We start from the raw sequence: 18,467 nt of genomic DNA on the forward strand, positions 1-18,467 counted from the left end.
CGCATCATTTATGCTGGGTACGCAACCTTTTTTTTTTTCCTTTAAATTTTCATTATCATTTAGTTTACTCTTTAACAAAGATTTAACGCATTACAAGCTTTGTCGTTATTTTGAATTTGCTGTACGAGTTTTTTTATTTTCCTGCACGCCGATCTTCACTAATGAGATCTCGTCGCTTCGAGATTACGTCATTGTTGTTGGTAATTCTCGTCGAGCGAAGGTCAGTCTTTTTATTAGACAAACGGCTTTTTTCCTTGTTCAATTTTATCAAAAAGAGCTTGCTTTCAAACGGCTCATTTGCTTTGATGATCGATATCACGAATTATGTTGTACTAAGATGTTAAAGAAAAGTACAGTAAGTAGAAAAATGGAAAAAGACAAGCCTGTTATTCGCAATTACCATCAACAAATGCAGAAAATAAATTAAAAATTCGATGATCAAAACTGAATGAATACGCAGATATCTACTATATTTGTCACCGATTTATAAGTTCGATCTTTGTATCACTAAATTTCAGGGGTTCTGCCAAGATCTATAAATCTTTTAGCAAGCTAGTACACGGAATTCAAAATTCCTATCATATTATCATTATTGATAGTTCAGTTTAAAAAATCATATATACCAGGGTGTCCCCTGCCCACTGCCTGATGATTGCTGGGATGGGCTCCAGCACCCCCGCGACCCTACTGAGGATAAGCGGTGCAGCTGCTGAGATGAGATGAGATATATATTATATATGTGTGTGCAGCACGGTGGCGCAGTGGCCAGCACGTGTGCGGCATTACTAAGGACCTGGGAACAGGTGTGTGTGTTCCAAGCCAGCCTGCATGCTCTCATTGTTACGGTTTACTTTCCTCTTTCAAAAAACATGCATTTCAAGTGGACTGACTGGTCCAAATTGTCCCTATGTGTGAATGAGCTAGTGAATTGTCTATCTTTGTGTGCCCTGCAATTGGCTTGCAACCAGTTCAGGGTGTCCTCCAATCGCTGCTCGATGATCGCTGTGATGGATTCCAACAAAATGAGATCTACTTATCATAGTTATGGTTCATACCGGCCGAATATGAACACAAAACTTTTCTGGTTCCCACCTGTAACGCCTTTATTGTTGACATATTCCTTTAATATCATAAAAATTGGTTTTTCACTTACCATCGTTCATCCCATTCAAATATCTTCATCATCGTTAGTAATGCTACTTTTTTTTTCCCTCACCGTTCTTCCATTTTCTCCTCAGCGGATTGTTGAGTCCAAATGAGACAAGAACCAAAATTCTGAAACTCAAAAACATCGTTAGAGCAACACTTTTGCTGTAAAATCAAACGTTTCCTTCCTTTGCAGTGTTTTCACGATAGTTCACTAATATATATATATACATATATATATATATATTTATATATATATATATATATATAGTTTTTTTTTTTTATTATTTTTTTTTTTTTTAAGCTATAATATTTCTCATTATGGCAACAAAATAGTGTAGTTTTTGTATCACTACAGTATTTTTGTAGTCGAATTTATTATTGTAATACTTTGCAATTCTCTCATTTCTTGTTCTAAAGCAAAACAATATGTTATGTCTATGTTCATTTGCCTTTATATAATTTTCTTTTATTTTTATAGCTTATCTATAAAATTACTGTCACATGTTTTGACTATTTTTCACCAAATGCATATTACACAAATCTCAACTGTATGTAACATCTTACATGCAAATATTTCTGTGTAAATATTGTTTCACTATATGGCCCTGTATATTCGTTATCCTCCTTTTTAGGATACATTACGGTATTTCCACAAAGGTAATGCCATAAATCGCAAATGGTTTGCATCTAAACAACGCATTTCAAGTCAATGAAGATCTTCAAAAGCACTCTATAATGTGCTCCACTCTACCCATTTACTTACTCTAGATTTAAAACAGTTCAATGTTGAAAAAGTAAGGGTTTTTTTCCAATCTATTGTATTAAGGTTAGTCTCACTTAATTTTCACCAAATTATCTCTCTTAATATTTAATTAACTTTCCCCTTTATGTTTCTCTCTCTTTTTTTTTTTTTTCTTTAAACCAATTAAATCTACTATTTTAGCTTCACCTATTTAATGTGAAAATGGCATGTATTTATTTATGAGTTATCTTACTCATTTGAATTTCACTCAATCCATTTTTTCCATTTTAATTGAAAGAGAAAAAAAAAAAGTATTTATAAACAATTTTTTCAATATTTTTTGGTATAAAAATGCCCTTATCTCAAATTAGTGTATTTCAATTCACTCAATTAGATTTTTCCTATTCTTCCCAGTCCTTTTTTACCAATTTTTTGAACTGAAAACAGGAATATTTTATCTTTTTCGGTATTATTCTGGCATTATTTTGATTTAACGCATCTAAATAGCTCATTTATATTTTTTCCCAAATTTCTCACTTTTATCCAGTAACACAGAGGCTCGATTGCGGTCGGGTCTTCCCTATAAATGACTCTTCACCTATGGGTTCATCGAGTATTTATTATTATTATTATTATTATTTTTTTATAAAATACAATTGCCCAGGGGCAACTTTATATTTCATTCGCTCTTTCTCAATCACACAGACGTCTTGTTTTTTATCGTGATCACGCTCTTACATCGCTTGTTCTTTTTTTTTTTTTTTTTCTTTCCACTTATTTTCAGTTGACAGAGGACTCCGCACATCCTTGTGAAATTTAACTAACTTTAAAGCGCTGGGTTAGGGGAGTCCACGCCTCCCGCGGAATTTTAACTGTCTGAAAACTATTTACCTGATAGAGTCTAGAATTGTCAGGGTTTTTCTGTTAAGAATCTGCCCCCCGTAATTTCCTTTTCAACGGAGGATTCTTAAACTTTGTCTCTGTTAAGATTTTCCTTTTCTACAGAGAATTCTTAATCTTTTCGACGGAGGATTCTTAAACCTTAAGAATCTACCCCCCGCGCTCTCGCGAGTCAATTTCTTTTACCGGTTATCTACACAATGTTATGAATAAATTTTACTCACGATTCTCTAAGTCCTTGGCTTTCCGTCAACCGTCAGATCCCAGCCCGCGAGGGAAGGTCCAGTCCCGGAAAAAGGGTCTTTATGCTGTGGCCACAGTCTTTGCTGGATTTTCCTCTCGCGTCCTGGAATCGTCTGGTATCTTGGAATCCGGTTTCGAAGGACCAATTAAATGTTAGGTTCACGTTTCCAACATTTATAATAAAACGCTCTGCAATATAGGACAAAGAGAATCGGTTCTTTATAATTAGTTACTTTATTAATCATCATATTGAGAGCCGCCGAGATTCTGCTGTTAGACATCTTTTTCGCTCGCTCTGGCCTGCTTGCTGCGCTCTGGCTCGGCTCGGCTCTGGCTCTGAGGATCTCCTCGAAAAACCTCCCTTCTAATATTCAGTTTTTGCCTTTGCTACGTAGAGTTGATTAGTCTTCTTTCGAAGGTCTGCTTTCCATCCAATGATGACAGGTGACCTTGGTCCTGGGAAACTCCTTTTTCCCAGGCTCTTTGGTGAAGAACAATCTTGAGTTATGGGATGCCAGGTCAGGATGTATTTCGTTGGTATGTGAGAACAAAAACACAGTCTGTACATAAAAAAACAACTCATGGCCCTGGAGTTTAGTTTACGGGCTGAGAACTCTTCAAAATGGCTGAGAACACATATAACATATTAAATGTCAACTGTAGGATAAATACAACTCCATCATTAATGATGACTGATGATGATGACGATGAGGGCTTGCATCGGTAACCGGTTCTAATTTGGAATCTGTTCCGCTGTCAAACGATTCCTTGGAATCAGTAGTAAAATTCAATTTTGCTTGCACTATCAATCCCGCCAGGGCTGCGGTGCGAACATAGCAAACAAACACACCCCAATGCAGGATCAGGTGACGTCGATCTACGTGCTATTTGTTGTCGCTGCTCGACCAATCATCAGCTACAGAGATGTCGCCGGCAGTCAACGTTCTAAGGTGTGGCTGTATTTCACTCAAATAGACGATGCAGGAGTATGCCATACATGCAAAAACGCCAACTCGGCGAAAGGGGGTAAGACCACCAACATGCTTAAACATCTGGCTGGCCAACATGACATCAAACTGAAAGAATGCACCGTGTTTGAGGCGCTCCAACGACACAAGGACAGTGTAGCCACAGCAGATAAATAACGTAGCTAGCCTGCTAACTGTTAGCTACGTTAGCCAAACGTTAGCTAGCTACGTTAGCCAAGTTTAGTCGTGACATGAGGTTTGTTTTCTAAAAAGACTGCCTTGGAGGAACTGTTTGAAGAATAGGACTCTGAGCTTCTGTCCCTGCAAGGAACCGTCCCCACTGTGCCCATGGCCGAGAAGGTGGAACAAAAAGTCCAGCTCTACAGAAGCCTGGCCTGCATCCCCACCAAGAATGACGCCGCACAGTGGTGGTGGGAAAAGAGAGACACTATGCCGCTGCTGTCGGGTCTGGCTGCGACCTATCTTTGTGTCCAGGCGTCCTCTACCCCAAGTCAGAGGGTGTTTTCCACAGCTGAAGACACATTACGCCAGAAAGATCTAGCCCCCTTGCTGACAAAGCTGACCAGCTAATTTAAAGAAAAAAGAATGGTTAATTTTCTAATTTCCTTTCGCAGAATTGTTTGTTCTCATTCATGATGTTCTGATATTCTTACTGGATACATGACTTATAATTGATCTCAGGTATTGCATTACTTTAAGTTGAACTCTTACTGAATTGTGATTAATATTGTTTATTCAGAACTTAATGTTCCTGTCCTACTGCCTATACCAGCCCATCTTTAAATCATTTTTATATTAATAAAACCCTTTGTACTATATCTGTAGTCACATAGTGCTTATTTTTCCGCAGTGAGAATCGATAAGGAATTGGATCGATAAGCAGGGATCGTTAAGGAATCAGAATCGCTAAAACCTCATCAATACACAGCCCTAGCGGTAGTTGGTGCTGTCTAATGCAACAAATGAGTCACTGTCTCATATTTTCCAAAGCAAAATAATAATAGTCAAAAACTTACGCCGTACATCGCTTAAAACCAGACATTTTACTTCAGGCATAAATGTATTGAATAACAAACACAAATATGTGTTTATGAAAGAAGCTACTAAACTTTAGTGAGTCAGCTCCGTAATGTTAGGATGTAAGTAGCAGCAAAAGTTCAGCAAGCTGCTAAAGAAAAAAGCGTGGAAAAAAACCCACAAACCTTTGAGAAAATCTAATATTGCTAAAACTTGTGTTGTTTCAGTTTTATTTCATTTTTATTTCATCAAAACTGAAAATGCACTTAAGGTCATTTCTGGACCTTAAAAAAATCCCCATCCCCAAATATTAACCTTGTGTTTGGTTATTGTCTTTTGTTGTCTCAGAAAATCGGCAACCTGTCCATTGTGCGAAGGTTAGGAGTTCCTGAGTGTATTCTGCTTGTAACTCAGCGCATCACCAAATACCCAGCACTTGTGGAGCGCATCCTGCACAGCACTGAAGGTCTGGTCATATTAATTTTCTTCATACAAGAATAGAATTGTCTTTTTTTCCCATTGGTCAGGATGTACAGTAGATTGTTCTCAGCAAGATTAGATGTTGCACTACATGATAAACATGTAATAAAAGACTTAAAAAAAAAACGAAAATAAGATTAAAAAGTAAAGGATACTAGGATGTATAAGCAATATTTATGAGGTATTTCTTCTAGACTGTCCTAAATTGTTAGTACATCTGAAAATAGTGCATCTGGCAATGTCCCTTAGACTGGGCAGTGAGAATCCCATCATTTTTGGGGCTGGGTTGATGACTAATTCTCAACATAAAGTTTGTTTTATTTGTTTTATTTTTTTCCAGAGGGCACTGAAGAGCACATGGAGCTTACCCGTGCACTAGGCTTGATTAAAGACACAATCGTTCAAGTCGACTCATTGGTCAACCTTCATGAGAAAACGTGTCGCCTTCGAGAAATACACAGCAAGATGGAGCCGAAGGTGCTTGGCAAAATCAAAGACGGCCGAGTGTTTCATAGGGGAGATTTGGCGCAAGGTCGACGACGTCTTCTGCTCGAGGGTACAATCAATTGGAAAGCTGCATCTGGCAGACTCAAAGGTTAGATGGGAACACCATGAAGAAACTTTTTTTTCTTCAACTCATTCTGTTATTTTACCCCTCAAAGATATTCTTGCAGTTCTCCTTTCTGATGTGTTGCTGCTGCTACAAGAGAAAGATCAGCGATATGTTTTTGCGGCCGTGGTGAGTCAATTAATACTTTTATTTATACATAATTTAATTTGAGCATAACCTGATTCATTTTCTTGTGATTTTTATTCCATCTAGGACAACAAGCCATCCGTCATCTCTCTTCAGAAGTTGATTGTTCGGGAGGTGGCCCACGCAGAGAGAGCTATGTTTCTGATCTGCGCATCCTCCAATGAGCCAGAGATGTACGAGATCCACACGGCCTCCAAGGAAGAAAGAAACACTTGGATGACACAAATACGGCAAGCTGTCGAGAGGTAGCCATTTAGTCCAATGTAGCTGTGAAAGTGTAGTCCAATGGTGATAATTACGGACTTTGGTCCTGTTCTTAGCTGCCCTCATAATGAAGAGAGGCTCTTCAGTGAGGAGGAGGAATATCGGGCATCAAGGTTGAAGGATTTTCAAGGTACAGACATCCAAGTAACTGAAAAAAATGCTTTGGAGTTGAGCCAAAAAACATCCAAAGAGTAAAAAGGCGTCCACCCAAGAGCCTTCTTAAAAAGAAAAAAATGTTTTGCTACCACCTTGTGGGAGTAAGAGAAATTACAACTCTTTTTAAAGGAATCATGTATATACAGTGAAGAAAACAGTATTTGAACACCCTGCTATTTTGCTATTTCCCCCACTTAGAAATCATGGACGGGTCTGACATTTGCATCGTAGGTGCATGTCCACTGTGAGAGAAAAAAAGAAAAATCCAGCACTCACATTTTTTAACAATGTATTTGTGTGATACAGCTGCAAATAAGTATTTGAACACCTGTGTATCATCTTCTGACCCTAAAATACCTGTTAGTTTGCCCATTAGAAGTCCTTCTGCACTCCATGTATCATCCTGAATTAGATGCACCTGTTTTAGGTTTATAGCTGCATAAAGAACCCTATCCACCCCATACAATCAGTAAAACTAACTTGTAACATGGTGAAACCCAAAGAGCTGCCCAAAGACAGCAGAGACAAAATTGTACACCTCCACAAGGCTGGAAAAGGGCCACGGGGAAATTGCCATGCAACTTGGGCAAACAAGGTCCTCTGTTGAAGCTAAACATGATGGTCAATCTCAATCGGAGTGGAGCCCCATGCAAGATATCACATCGTGGGGTCTCAATGATTCTAAGAAAGGTGAGGAATCAGCCCGGAACTACACGACAGGAGTTGGTCAGTGTCCACAAGAGCTGGGACCACTGTTTCCAAGGTTGCTGTAGGTAATAAACTAAGACGTCATGATTTGAAATCATGCATGGCTTGAAAGGTTCCCCTGCTTAAACAGCACATGTCAAGGCCCGTCTTAAGTTTGCAAATGACCATTTGGATGATACAGAGGAGTCATAGGAGAAAGGTTTGTGGTCGGATGAGACTAAAATAGAACTTTTTGGTCATAATTCCACTTAGCGTGTTTGGAGGAAGAAGAATGAAGAGTATAATCCAAAGAACACCATCCCTCCTGTGAAAATAATGCATTGTAATTTCTGGATGTTTCTTTTTAATTTATCCCTCTCACAGTGGACATGCACCTACGATAAAAATTTCAGATCCCTCCGTGATTTCCAAGTGGGAAAAATAGCAAAATAGCAGTGTATTCAAATACCTATTCTTCACTGCATATATATAAATATATATATATATATATATATATATGTATATGTACTGTAAAATCCGGACTATAGAGCGCACCTGATTATAAGCCGCACCCATTAAAACTTGTGACACGATCACAAGTTTAACCCAGACCAGGCTGTTAGTTCCACGATTGTGATTTTGTAGAGGTTTATTGTTCTATATTCTTTAGCAATTATCCATTATCCGTTATCGGTCAAATCATGATACACTACAAAGCCAATAGGCCGAGACACTTGCTCTCAGCCAAGAGGCTGAGTCAAGGTCCTAGCCTCCTAACCTCCTACCGACACAATTCAAAAGTCAATAGTACACAATCCTAGAACCACAGTCGGCATCATGAATGGAAAATGATACCCGTAATTAACGTATGATGCAGACTTGTAAAGTCCGGGTCCTGTTGAAAGTAATCCAAGGAAACAAAATGTATATTTCCAAAGTTACTTTTTTCCCAAATGTTCAGCCCTGCGGCTTATCCAGTGAAGCGGCCAATTTATGGAATTTTTCTAACGGCCACCTGCGGCGCTAGAATACAAAAGGTAAGATTAAGACCAGTAGAATATGGGCGCCAAGAAAGACTGCAACTTCTAAGTTTAAGCATACATTGTCTGTAAAGTTAAGGTACGTTCCGATAATGAGGAAGACGCCCTTGATGGCGATAGTTATGAGGAGGAAGTTGAGGACGATCTTCCGTGAATTTCACAATTACGGGATGTTTTTTTTTTTTTAACAGGCACGTTTGATACATTGCGAGCGTGATCCTACTACCAGTGTTGGTACCTTTCAAAGGCACGGTTTGGGATGAAAGTTATATTATTATTATTATTATTAAAGCTTTGAAAACTCTCTCGGTATACCGTCTTTCTTCGTAAATATGTGTAACCATGTATAATATGTATTTGCAACTGTATATTTTTGTAATGTATTTATTTTTGAGATTTATTCTGTTATGTGTTCTACGGACGAATCAAAAAGAAAGGGCGGAGCACACGCGGGCTAATGGGATTTGGGGTAAAGCTGAGTTACCGGTAGATCTGTCTCTTGTCGCAGCGGACAATAGTGGGTATATATTTTTCCCACCCTTAACTTTGGAAATATACATTTCGTTTCCTTGGATTACTTTCAACGGGTCCTGGACTTTACAAGTCTGCATCATACGTTAATTACGGGTATCATTTTCCATTCATGATGCCAGCTATGACTCTAGAATTGCATTCGCACTGATTGCTGCGTGGCTCTGTGGCTGGGAGCTTGACTCTGCCTCTTGGCTGAGAGCAAGTGTTTCAGCCTCTTGGCTTTGTAGTGTATTATGATTTGACCGATAATTGATAAAGAATATAGAACAATAAACCTTGCAAAATCCCCCCCAACAAAAAAAGGTGTACAGGAATCCGAGTTAATTGATTTCTATTTTTATCCTAGAATGTTTGAGCCAGCAGGATGCGGTGATTGTCCAAGCACTTTCCGAGAAACTGCAACTTTTTGCCAAGATGGCAGAATCTGTGCCAGGTGTGGAGGACACAGCTACCTGTTCCAAGCTTCTTTTAAGAGGCGACGGCTCAGATCTCAAGCTGGGGGAGTCGTTGCTTAAAGGAACCATCACTGATGGTAAAGCACTGCTCTAAGTAAACTCTTAAACGCATTCCCCAACGTGAAATTCATGTTGTGGCAAGATGTGAAGCAAAACGTTCTCCCTGTGTCAAACCAGTGGAAGATCTCCAAAATTTGCTCCAATCTGGTGCGAGGTATGCCTTTCTGTCATCACAGAAAATTGAAGGGAACAGCTCTGGAATCCTACCCAGGAGGGCAGAGACCTTTGGGGGCTATGACAGCAGCCCCAACTTCCTCACTAAAAGTGAGTCTAAAGCACTTCAAGTCCTGAGGAAGCTGCATTTCTAATGTGTTGTACTAAAGTGCACCTTGTGCAATCAAAAAACTTTTAAATTATTAATAAAGTATCATATAGGAGTGGGGCTATCTATGTGCTTATTATGTGGTTGTTAATGTCTATTTTGTCTTGTGTTTTTTTTTTTTTTTTGTTAATGTCTGTGGCTGGCCGCTTTTCTGCCAGGCAATATGAAGAAGAACCTTTCCGGCAAGTCCAGAAACCAAGACCGGAGCCAGCGGGCCAGCTCTGACCCCCAACTTAAAGATCTCTGTGGCAGCCGAACTGTGGAGCAGACCGTAGGTCTTAAAGTGCAACAAAAATAATTTCTTCCTTTCCTAACATTTAACGGCACACAGCATTGTGTTGCGTTTATGCAATCAAATAAAGGCTTTCAAGAGGATCAGTTATTCAAACCAGGTCAAAGCACAGGAAATCCCTGGCATACGACAATAATGCATTCTGAGTGGGGATCTGAAAGTCAAATTGCTATATAGCACGGGATAGAAACCTATTCTTATCAGCTCAGAACCCGAGGTATCCCAGAAAAATGCATCAAACTACCAAAAAGATATATCGTATGAGAAATAAAATTTAATATCATAAGTAGTAATTAGGACAGTACGGCGGCGCAGTAGTTAGTGCGTGTGCAGCACAGTTCAGAGGTCATGGGTTCGAATCCAGCTACCAGCCTTCCTGTGTGGAGTTTGCATGTTCACCCCGTGCTTGCGTGGGTTTCCTCCGGCCACTCCGGTTTCCTCCCTCATTCCAAAAACATGCATTATCAGGTTTATTGGCCGGTCCAAATTGACCCTAGGTGTGAATGAGCAAGCGAATTGTCAAGTCATTTTTATTTGTATAGCCCTAAATCACGAAGAGTCTCAAAGGGCTTCACAGATTATTACACTATATTACACAGACTATTTTTCAGCCGACGAGAAGAGTAGGTTATTCATATGCTATGGAGTAGAAGTGAGTTTTAAGCTTAGATTTAAACATTTCCACTGAGGTTGCAGATCGGATCTTAGGGGGAAGAGCATTCCACAGCACCGGTGCCTGGATGGAGAACGCTCTCGAACCAGCAGAACACTTCTTTGCTCTTGGGATCACCAGAAGACCGGCACTCTCAGATCGTAGGCTTCGGACCGGGACATAGGGGGAAATCAGATCTGAAAGATAAGAGGGAGCAAGTCCATGTATGATTTTGTATAATACTAAGAGAACCTTGAAATCACATCTAAGGCTAACTGGGAGCCAATGCAGGTTAGCCAAAATCGGTGTTATGTGATCGTACTTTTTTGTCCTAGTTAAAAGCCTCGCTGCAGCATTTTGTACCAGCTGAGGAGACTTGATTCTAGACTTCGGGAGACCAGAGAGTAGTGCATTACAGTAATCTAGACGGGAGGTAACAAACGTATGAATTATAATTTCCGCATCCGACTGAGACAGTATTGAACGGATTTTAGCAATGTTACGAAGATGGAAGAAAGCAGTTCTAGTAATTTTCTTTACATGCGTTTCAAAGGAGAGATCAGGGTCAAATATGACACCTAAATTTTTAACTGAGTCACTCTGTGTGATGTGACATTTGTCAATGTTCACAGCAGTTTTTGAGAATAAGTCACGGCATTTAGATGGACCAATGACTAACATTTCGGTCTTTTCAGAATTAAGACGCAAGAAATTGAGTGACATCCACTCTTTTATCTCAATGAGGCAGGCCTCCAAATTTCCACAGTTCAGTGTGGGAGATTCCTCCAACGGAAGATATATGCGTAGCAGTGGAAGCTGATATTGTACTTGCGAATAATATCACCTAATGGAAGCATGTAAATGCTGAAAAGAAGGGGGCCAAGCACTGAACCCTGCAAACACCACAGGTAACATTAAAGGGCTCACATGTCATTTCGCCATATTTAACACAGTGCGTCCTATCTGAGAGGTAGGATCTGAACCACGAGAGGACGGTTCCTGAGAGACCAATCCATTTTTCCAACCGTTCTAGTAGGAAATTGTGGTGCACTGTGTCAAAAGCAGCACTAAGATCCAGCAGCAGCAAAAGTGATGAAGCGCCAGAATCCATTGCCAGTAGGAGATCATTTGTCACCTTGATCAGAGCTGTCTCAGTAGAGTGGTTAGCCCTGAATCCTGATTGCATAGATTCAAAAAGGTTATTCTCGGATATAAAATCATTCAGCTGCTGTGCCACTACTTTTTCAAGTACTTTAGAAAGGAAAGGTAGGTATTGTCTGTCCTTTTGTGCCTTGCGACTGGCTGGCTACCAGTTCAGGGTGTCCACTGCCTGAAGATAGCTGGGATGGGCTCCAGCACACCTGCGACCCTACTGAGGATAAGCGGTGCAGATAATTGATGGAATTAGTAATTATGGGTTGGATGGTTGGACTGCTGAATGCTTGGAGAAAGGTGGCACGGCTATGATTGACTGCTTGGTACCTTTGTTGAATGTACATATGCTTTTTAAAGTCAGTGTTTTTTGTTGATTGTGTATTGAATGTCTGGGGGCATTGTATAAGGGTAAAGGTGATAAGGGTGAATGTAGCAATTTGAGAGGTATCAGTTTGTTGTCTGGAAGCTGTATGGAAGAGTCTTGATTGGGTTGTGATGGAGGAGCAGAGTGATTTCAGGAAAGGAAGATAATGTGTGGATCAGGTGTTTGCAGTAAGACAGGTGTTTCAGAAATATTTTGCAAAAGGTAAGGATTTTTGTCTGGCTTTCATGGACTTGGAAAAGGCGTATGAAAGAGTCGATGTGTAAGAGTAGTGAGTGGTACCCTTTGTTGACTGTTGTAAGACAGGGGTGTGTGATGTTGCCATGGCTGTTTACTGTGTACACGGATGGTTTGGTGTGAGAGGTGAAAGCAATAGTATTTGGCAGAGGTGTTGAGATGATGGCTAACAGTGGAACAGTGTGGCAGGTAAGTCAGTTGTTGTTTGCAGATGACACAGCGCTTTTGGCTGATTCTGAGGAAAAATTGAGAAGGTTGGTAATGGAGTTTGGAAGAGTGTGTGATAGGCGTAAGTTATGTGGGAATGTTAGGAAGAGTAAGGTGATGAAGTGTTCACTGGATGGAGTGGGCATGGTGTTGGAAATGAGGTTGAATGGACAGGTGCTGGAAGAAGTTGGAAGCTTTAGGTCCTTTGGTTGTGATGTGCCTACAGTTGGTGGAATTGAGTGCGAGGTATTTCACAGGCTGAATCAAGGAAGCAAGGTTTTGGGTGCACTGAGGAGAGTGATGAATAACACGAGTTTGGATGTTAAAAGAGGACTGTATGAGAGTGTGATTGTGCCGACTGTGTTGTATGATGCAGAGACTTGGAGCCTAAATGCAGATTTGAGAAGGAAATTAAATGTTTTTGAGGTGAAGTGTTTGAAGAGTTAGGAGTGATAATATAGATTGAGAAAAGGTCGTAGCCAGAGACAGACGGGAGCAAAAACGGGACAGGTGGGAGTCAGGGTCGAAAAAGGTTGCCTAGTATACAGTGAGGTTCGCAGACGAACTGACAACAGGGGACTGACAAGACTGTGAGAGACAAGTTTAGTAGCTTAACTGAGGAAGCGTGCTGATTGTGGTTTCCTTCTGTTAATTAGTGATTGACGTCATTATTTTGTGCTGTGCTTAAATCAAAAGCCACAAACAAACACACTTTTTTACCCTGTAGTTAAGATTTTTTTCCTACAAGTCTAGCCTGTAGGCTTGATCTAAAAATAGCTCACCTGTGATTGGCCGTTTGCAATTTCCCTGGAATGAGGAGCAGTAAACACTTGACCATGTAAACATCATCTGCTGGTATTTTAAGAAACAAAATGTGGCATGTCGGTGTCTATGTTTGACTGTGTAGCAACATGGAGAGGATGGATGAGGAGCGAATGTTGAAGAGAATCTACAGAGCAGAAGTAAATGGTAGGCGACCAAGAAGAAAGCCGCGATTGACGTGGATGGATGGTATTATGAGTGCACTGCACGAAAGGTCTAAATGTAGTGGAGGCTAGAGCTCTTGTTGGTGATAGGAATGAGTGGAGAGGTGTTGTGAAAGGATAGTGGGATGTTTAGACGTGTTCCAAGGGATAGGCAGGGCACCTGTATGATACGGCAGGGGTAAACCAGTGAAAGCTGTCGGGCCCTGCTGTTGAATAGATGAGTGTGTTGTGTCACCCTGACCCGAGGGACTTGGCCGCTTTCTTGTGTCCAATTTCATCTGGGGGGACGAAACCATGACCAACTTGGTTGCAGAGGTGCTTAACTTGTTTGGGGATTTGGGTTGGCCATTGTCAAGTCTTTGGTTTTTGCCACTTTTTTTTCTTCTTTTCTTTTCTTTTGTTTTTGTTTATGTGTTTGCCTTGCCGAGGGTCACCACTCTCGAGGGATAGATGATTCAATTTTAAATATTGATATGTAAAGTAAAAAATGATTTTTTTTTTATTTCTGTTGTGATGTGACTTAAATTGGTACAGTGGAATTGGTGGGTGGATGTAGAGGGCTGGGTTGGGTAGGATATACTTTAACATGATTACTTTCAATTACTTTTGGATTACTCCAATACCAAATATGCTAATAAAAGACAAAAGAAACTAAATATGAATAAAATTATGACTCACAACACGTGGTAAGCTTTCTCTCCTGGCTTTGATCTCTGGCAAAACTAACATAAAATGCGACAGAAACAAAATTAAAATAAATCCAAACAGCTTGCCAACATAATTTTTGCCGTTCCATGTATTCCGTTACTCCCCAAGCCTGCACAAAATTTTGTAATTTTATTCATATTTTGTTTCTTTTGTCTTTTATTAGCACATTTGGTATTGGAGTAATCCAACAGTAATTGAAAGTAATCAAGTTAAAGTAACCCTACCCAACCCTGGTAGAGAGGGAGGAGACAGTGATGGTGGGTTTAAAATGAAACTTATTTAAAAGATCTGCTCGCAAGGATTTTATTGCCTCCTTATACTTACGGTAATATTCCCGAGCAACGGTGACAATGCATTTGACTTCGTATTTCTTTTAAATGCAAGATTCTTTTCCATGGTTCTTCTTTTTGCTTATGGTCGTAGCATTAATGCAAGCCTTAGAACCTATTACCAATAAATGCAGTACAAAAAACAAAATTGTATTGCTAAGTCAAAGCATCAATTCTAAACTAAAAGAAAATGGCATTTTGGGAGGTAGTTCAACCAAAAGAATCTTGACGTTTTCATGATACCGTGGCTCAACGCAATAGCAGACCAGCATCTTAGGTCATGTCCCCTTGTAACAGACAGGCATCTTGGGGATGTAGCTAGTCGTACGCACCAATGGCAAGGTTAAAACTGTACTGCTAAATAACTAGTTGATGTCGTATTGTGGGGAAAAAACGTCTTGAGGCGAGGTTGCCATAACCTGGGGTTCGACTGTACTCAAATTAATGCGCGTAATGTTGCTTAGGTTGAGAGCTGCTGCACACAGACGAGATGGAACTGGATCCGGCCCAAATCATTCCCTGAGGCGGAGGTTGGTGCCTCTTCAGCTGAACCTTATATAAGTGTCCTTTTCCCATTTATAACAGCCTTCTCTTTTTCCATTCTAGTTCTTCAACAAAGTATTAATGCTCTCTCAAAATCTCTACAGTCTGCAGGTAGTGTGATGTCTTCTTGTTTGCACACCGTCTCAAATTTCTACTAGTAATTTTGTGTCCATGTAGTGATCCAACACAAAAAACATCAAATAAAACCAATGCTTGAGACGCAGCTATTGATCCATTTTTAGAAATTCAACATCAGCCCAATTTCGTTGTCACAATATGTTAGCCCATTTGTAACAATGACAATAAAGGTATATTCTATTCTATTCTATTGATAAACAAATACTCCTCTAATGCTGTAATGGGCATCATGTGAAAGTGAGCTTTAGTCAGTGCAGGTAAAAATAATAACAAAGTTTTTATGTTTTTAATGTCTTAAGGCAAGGGTGGGCAACCCTTTTGAGTCTCGGGCTGTGTTGAAAAATTGGCATAGCAGGCGGGTCAGGATGAAAGGAAATATGTTATTTATTTATTTTTTTGTATCTGCTAATACTTAGTCTATATTCAATACCTTAACAATGCTTAAGGAAAACAGATATCCTATTTTTCTATTATAAATAAACATAGATGTATATGTACATGTTATAATTTTGTTTTATATTTTTTATTAATAGAAAGTGTCTACAAATTGGTTTGGAAACACTCCGAATTAAAGCAAAGTAGTATTTTATGCCCTATTCTTAAGCTCTAACTTTGATAACCATTAATAAATTCAAAATGCATTTTTTTTGTTTGATATTTGATGAATATCTTAATAAAATAGTAATTAAGTAATGCAAAACAGAAAAATGCATGATTTAAGGATATGGTAAGTTCTCCTACAAATTTGAAAATTAAATTATTCTTTATTAGGTATGTGTTGACAATGGACAACTGAGTTCATAAAGCCCATACGCTTTATCTTTCACTGCGCTTATCTGCTTTAATCTTTCTTTTAACGCAGCTGTCCGGGGTGTAACACATTACGTAAGTAGAATGGGGGGGGGGGGGGCAGCTGGAGCCGCACGTCATACTCATTCCTGCGGGGTTTTATTTAGATTTGTTAGTGTAGTATCAAAATGGTAAAAGTAAGAAAAGGCCTGCTTTGAGTAAAGTTCGAGCGTCAACCAAGAGAGTTGAAAAAAATGAAGAGTTTATTTGAGTACGTCTAAGAAATGCAAGTACTTGCATGCGCATCATGAATGAGCTCTCCAATGCTGCAATGATGACGCAAGCTTGGAGATGACTAGCGAAAAAGTTCCAAATTATGTAACATCTCCTCTAATAAATTTTTTTTTTAAGGGGGATGTCGCCTTAAAATGACACTGGAGAGAACATTGGCACCAAAACAAAATTATTTTAATTTCTAGTACATTTCTTTTCATAACCCTTTGTTGAGTGCGCCCGCAGGCCGTAGTTTGCCCACTCCTGTCTTAAAGTAATGATCTCGTACTTTTCCTGTTTCTGCTTGATCAGGCCATCGTATCTCAGCAGGACACTCACATTGAGCTGCAACGCCTCTCGCTAACAGAGCGTGCCTCCCTGCCGGGCCGCCACCGCGGCAACGTATTGCTGGAGCAGGAGAAGCAGCGCACGCTGGCCCTGCAAAGGGAAGAACTTGCCAACTTCCACAAACTGCAGTCACAGCATCGCCAGGAACAGCTATGCTGGGAGAAGGAGCGAGAGAAGCATCGCCAGCAAGTGGAGGCCACTGAGGCCAGGTTGCTGCAAAGAGAAGAAGAATGCAGACGGCTGGAGGTGAAGTGGTCGGACCCACCTGAGACTCGTGTTGCTTCATGTGACCTGGGCCTTGATTGTTGGAAAAAAATGCTTACAGGAGCGGTTGGATGAAGAGAGGGTGGAGTTGGAGAGACAAAGGGAGATGTACCAGCAGGACTTGGAGAGGCTCAGAGAGTCCACTCGAGCCGTAGAAAAAGAGAAGGAACGGATGCAACACCAGAAGAAGATGAAGAGGAAAACCTTTGAGGTGCGAACAATTAAGTATTTTAGTTGCAGGTGTGCAGCATGTACTTGTCAAACTTCTAACTTTTTAACCTTGACTGTCACACATGCGAACAAAATCAAATTATAATGTATTTGTATGGCACTTTTCATTCAATGAATTACAACTCAAAGTGCTTTAAAAAACATTCAATGTACAATAACATTCCCCTACCCAACAACCAACAACTCCAAATACATGGACACACACACTCACACACATACATAATGGTTAACATGAAACTAAATAAATCATTGATGAATATAATTATGGCAACACACAGACTAACCATGTGTGGAAAGGAACCAGATGGAGGCTCATCCACACTGATGAGGATGGGAGCAGACGGCCATTGGAAGAATATTAAATCCATCCTCCTATTAGCCAGCTACTAGACTTATCCTACCAGTGGGGAATGAGGAAACACTGACAATTAGAAGAAACTGCTCGAGAACTGAAACATAAAAGTTTGAAACAGAAACAATCCTGTAATCCTTCGTTTATCGCGGTTAATGGGGACCAGAATCTCCAGAATGTCAAAAAAGAGCCGCCATGACCGAAATATATGCACCTTGCCGTCCACCGCTCACAGCAGTATACAATCGGGGATAATAAATCTCGGAATATTTTTCAACCTGCAATACACTGTGGTCGAAAAGTATAAAGCGCGAAGAAGTGAGAGTTTACAGTATGTATAACAGTACAAGGTTAGGACTAGTATCACAAGCGTCCCCTCAGACCTGATATCCTCCGGCAGAAGATTCCATAGGCGAGGACCAAAGTGGCTGAATGCTGCCACACAATAGATTTCAGTCCTCACCCTGGGAACAGGTCACAAAACCGCTTCCAGAGGACCTCAAGGACGGTGAGAGCTGATACAATAGGCGGAAAAGACAGCCCAGGACCCTTAAGACATTTAAAAATTGGTAAAATCACCTTAGAATTGATTCTGAAATGCATGGGAAGCTAATTCAGCAATTTTGGAACTGGTGTAATATGATCCCCCTGGCCCTTGATATCACACAAGCTGAATTTTGCAATAGCTGCAAGCTTGCAATATTTTTTTTGGGTGGGAGACTTGAGAGCAGGGATTACAATAATCCAAACAAGAGAAGACAAAAGCATGCATCGGCGCCTGCTTGT

General features: G+C 40.1%; 1 protein-coding gene across 8 annotated transcripts in view; it reads left to right on the forward strand.

The window, feature by feature from the left end:
* arhgef18b (Rho/Rac guanine nucleotide exchange factor 18b) overlaps positions 1-18,467 on the forward strand; it is a 70,098-nt gene that overhangs the window by 19,370 nt on the left and 32,261 nt on the right. For 5 of the 8 annotated variants that reach the window (XM_088349103.1, XM_088349108.1, XM_088349106.1 and 2 more), the window contains 12 exons: positions 5,389-5,506; positions 5,861-6,115; positions 6,183-6,259; positions 6,344-6,522; positions 6,598-6,671; positions 9,305-9,490; positions 9,591-9,737; positions 9,954-10,066; positions 15,208-15,273; positions 15,350-15,397; positions 16,799-17,080; positions 17,160-17,309. In XM_088349103.1, coding sequence (XP_088205229.1) covers positions 5,389-5,506; positions 5,861-6,115; positions 6,183-6,259; positions 6,344-6,522; positions 6,598-6,671; positions 9,305-9,490; positions 9,591-9,737; positions 9,954-10,066; positions 15,208-15,273; positions 15,350-15,397; positions 16,799-17,080; positions 17,160-17,309 — 1,695 coding nt within the window. Of the gene's footprint in view, positions 1-3,937; positions 4,061-4,187; positions 4,612-5,388; positions 5,507-5,860; positions 6,116-6,182; positions 6,260-6,343; positions 6,523-6,597; positions 6,672-9,304; positions 9,491-9,590; positions 9,738-9,953; positions 10,067-15,207; positions 15,274-15,349; positions 15,398-16,798; positions 17,081-17,159; positions 17,310-18,467 lie in introns of those variants that run through there. The other 3 variants (XM_088349109.1, XM_088349111.1, XM_088349104.1) reach the window with 3 other exon arrangements.

Source organism: Urocampus carinirostris, chromosome 12 (genome assembly GCF_059441175.1).
Source record: "Urocampus carinirostris isolate Australia breed hairy pipefish chromosome 12, RoL_Ucar_1.0, whole genome shotgun sequence".
Lineage (NCBI taxonomy): Eukaryota > Metazoa > Chordata > Actinopteri > Syngnathiformes > Syngnathidae > Urocampus > Urocampus carinirostris.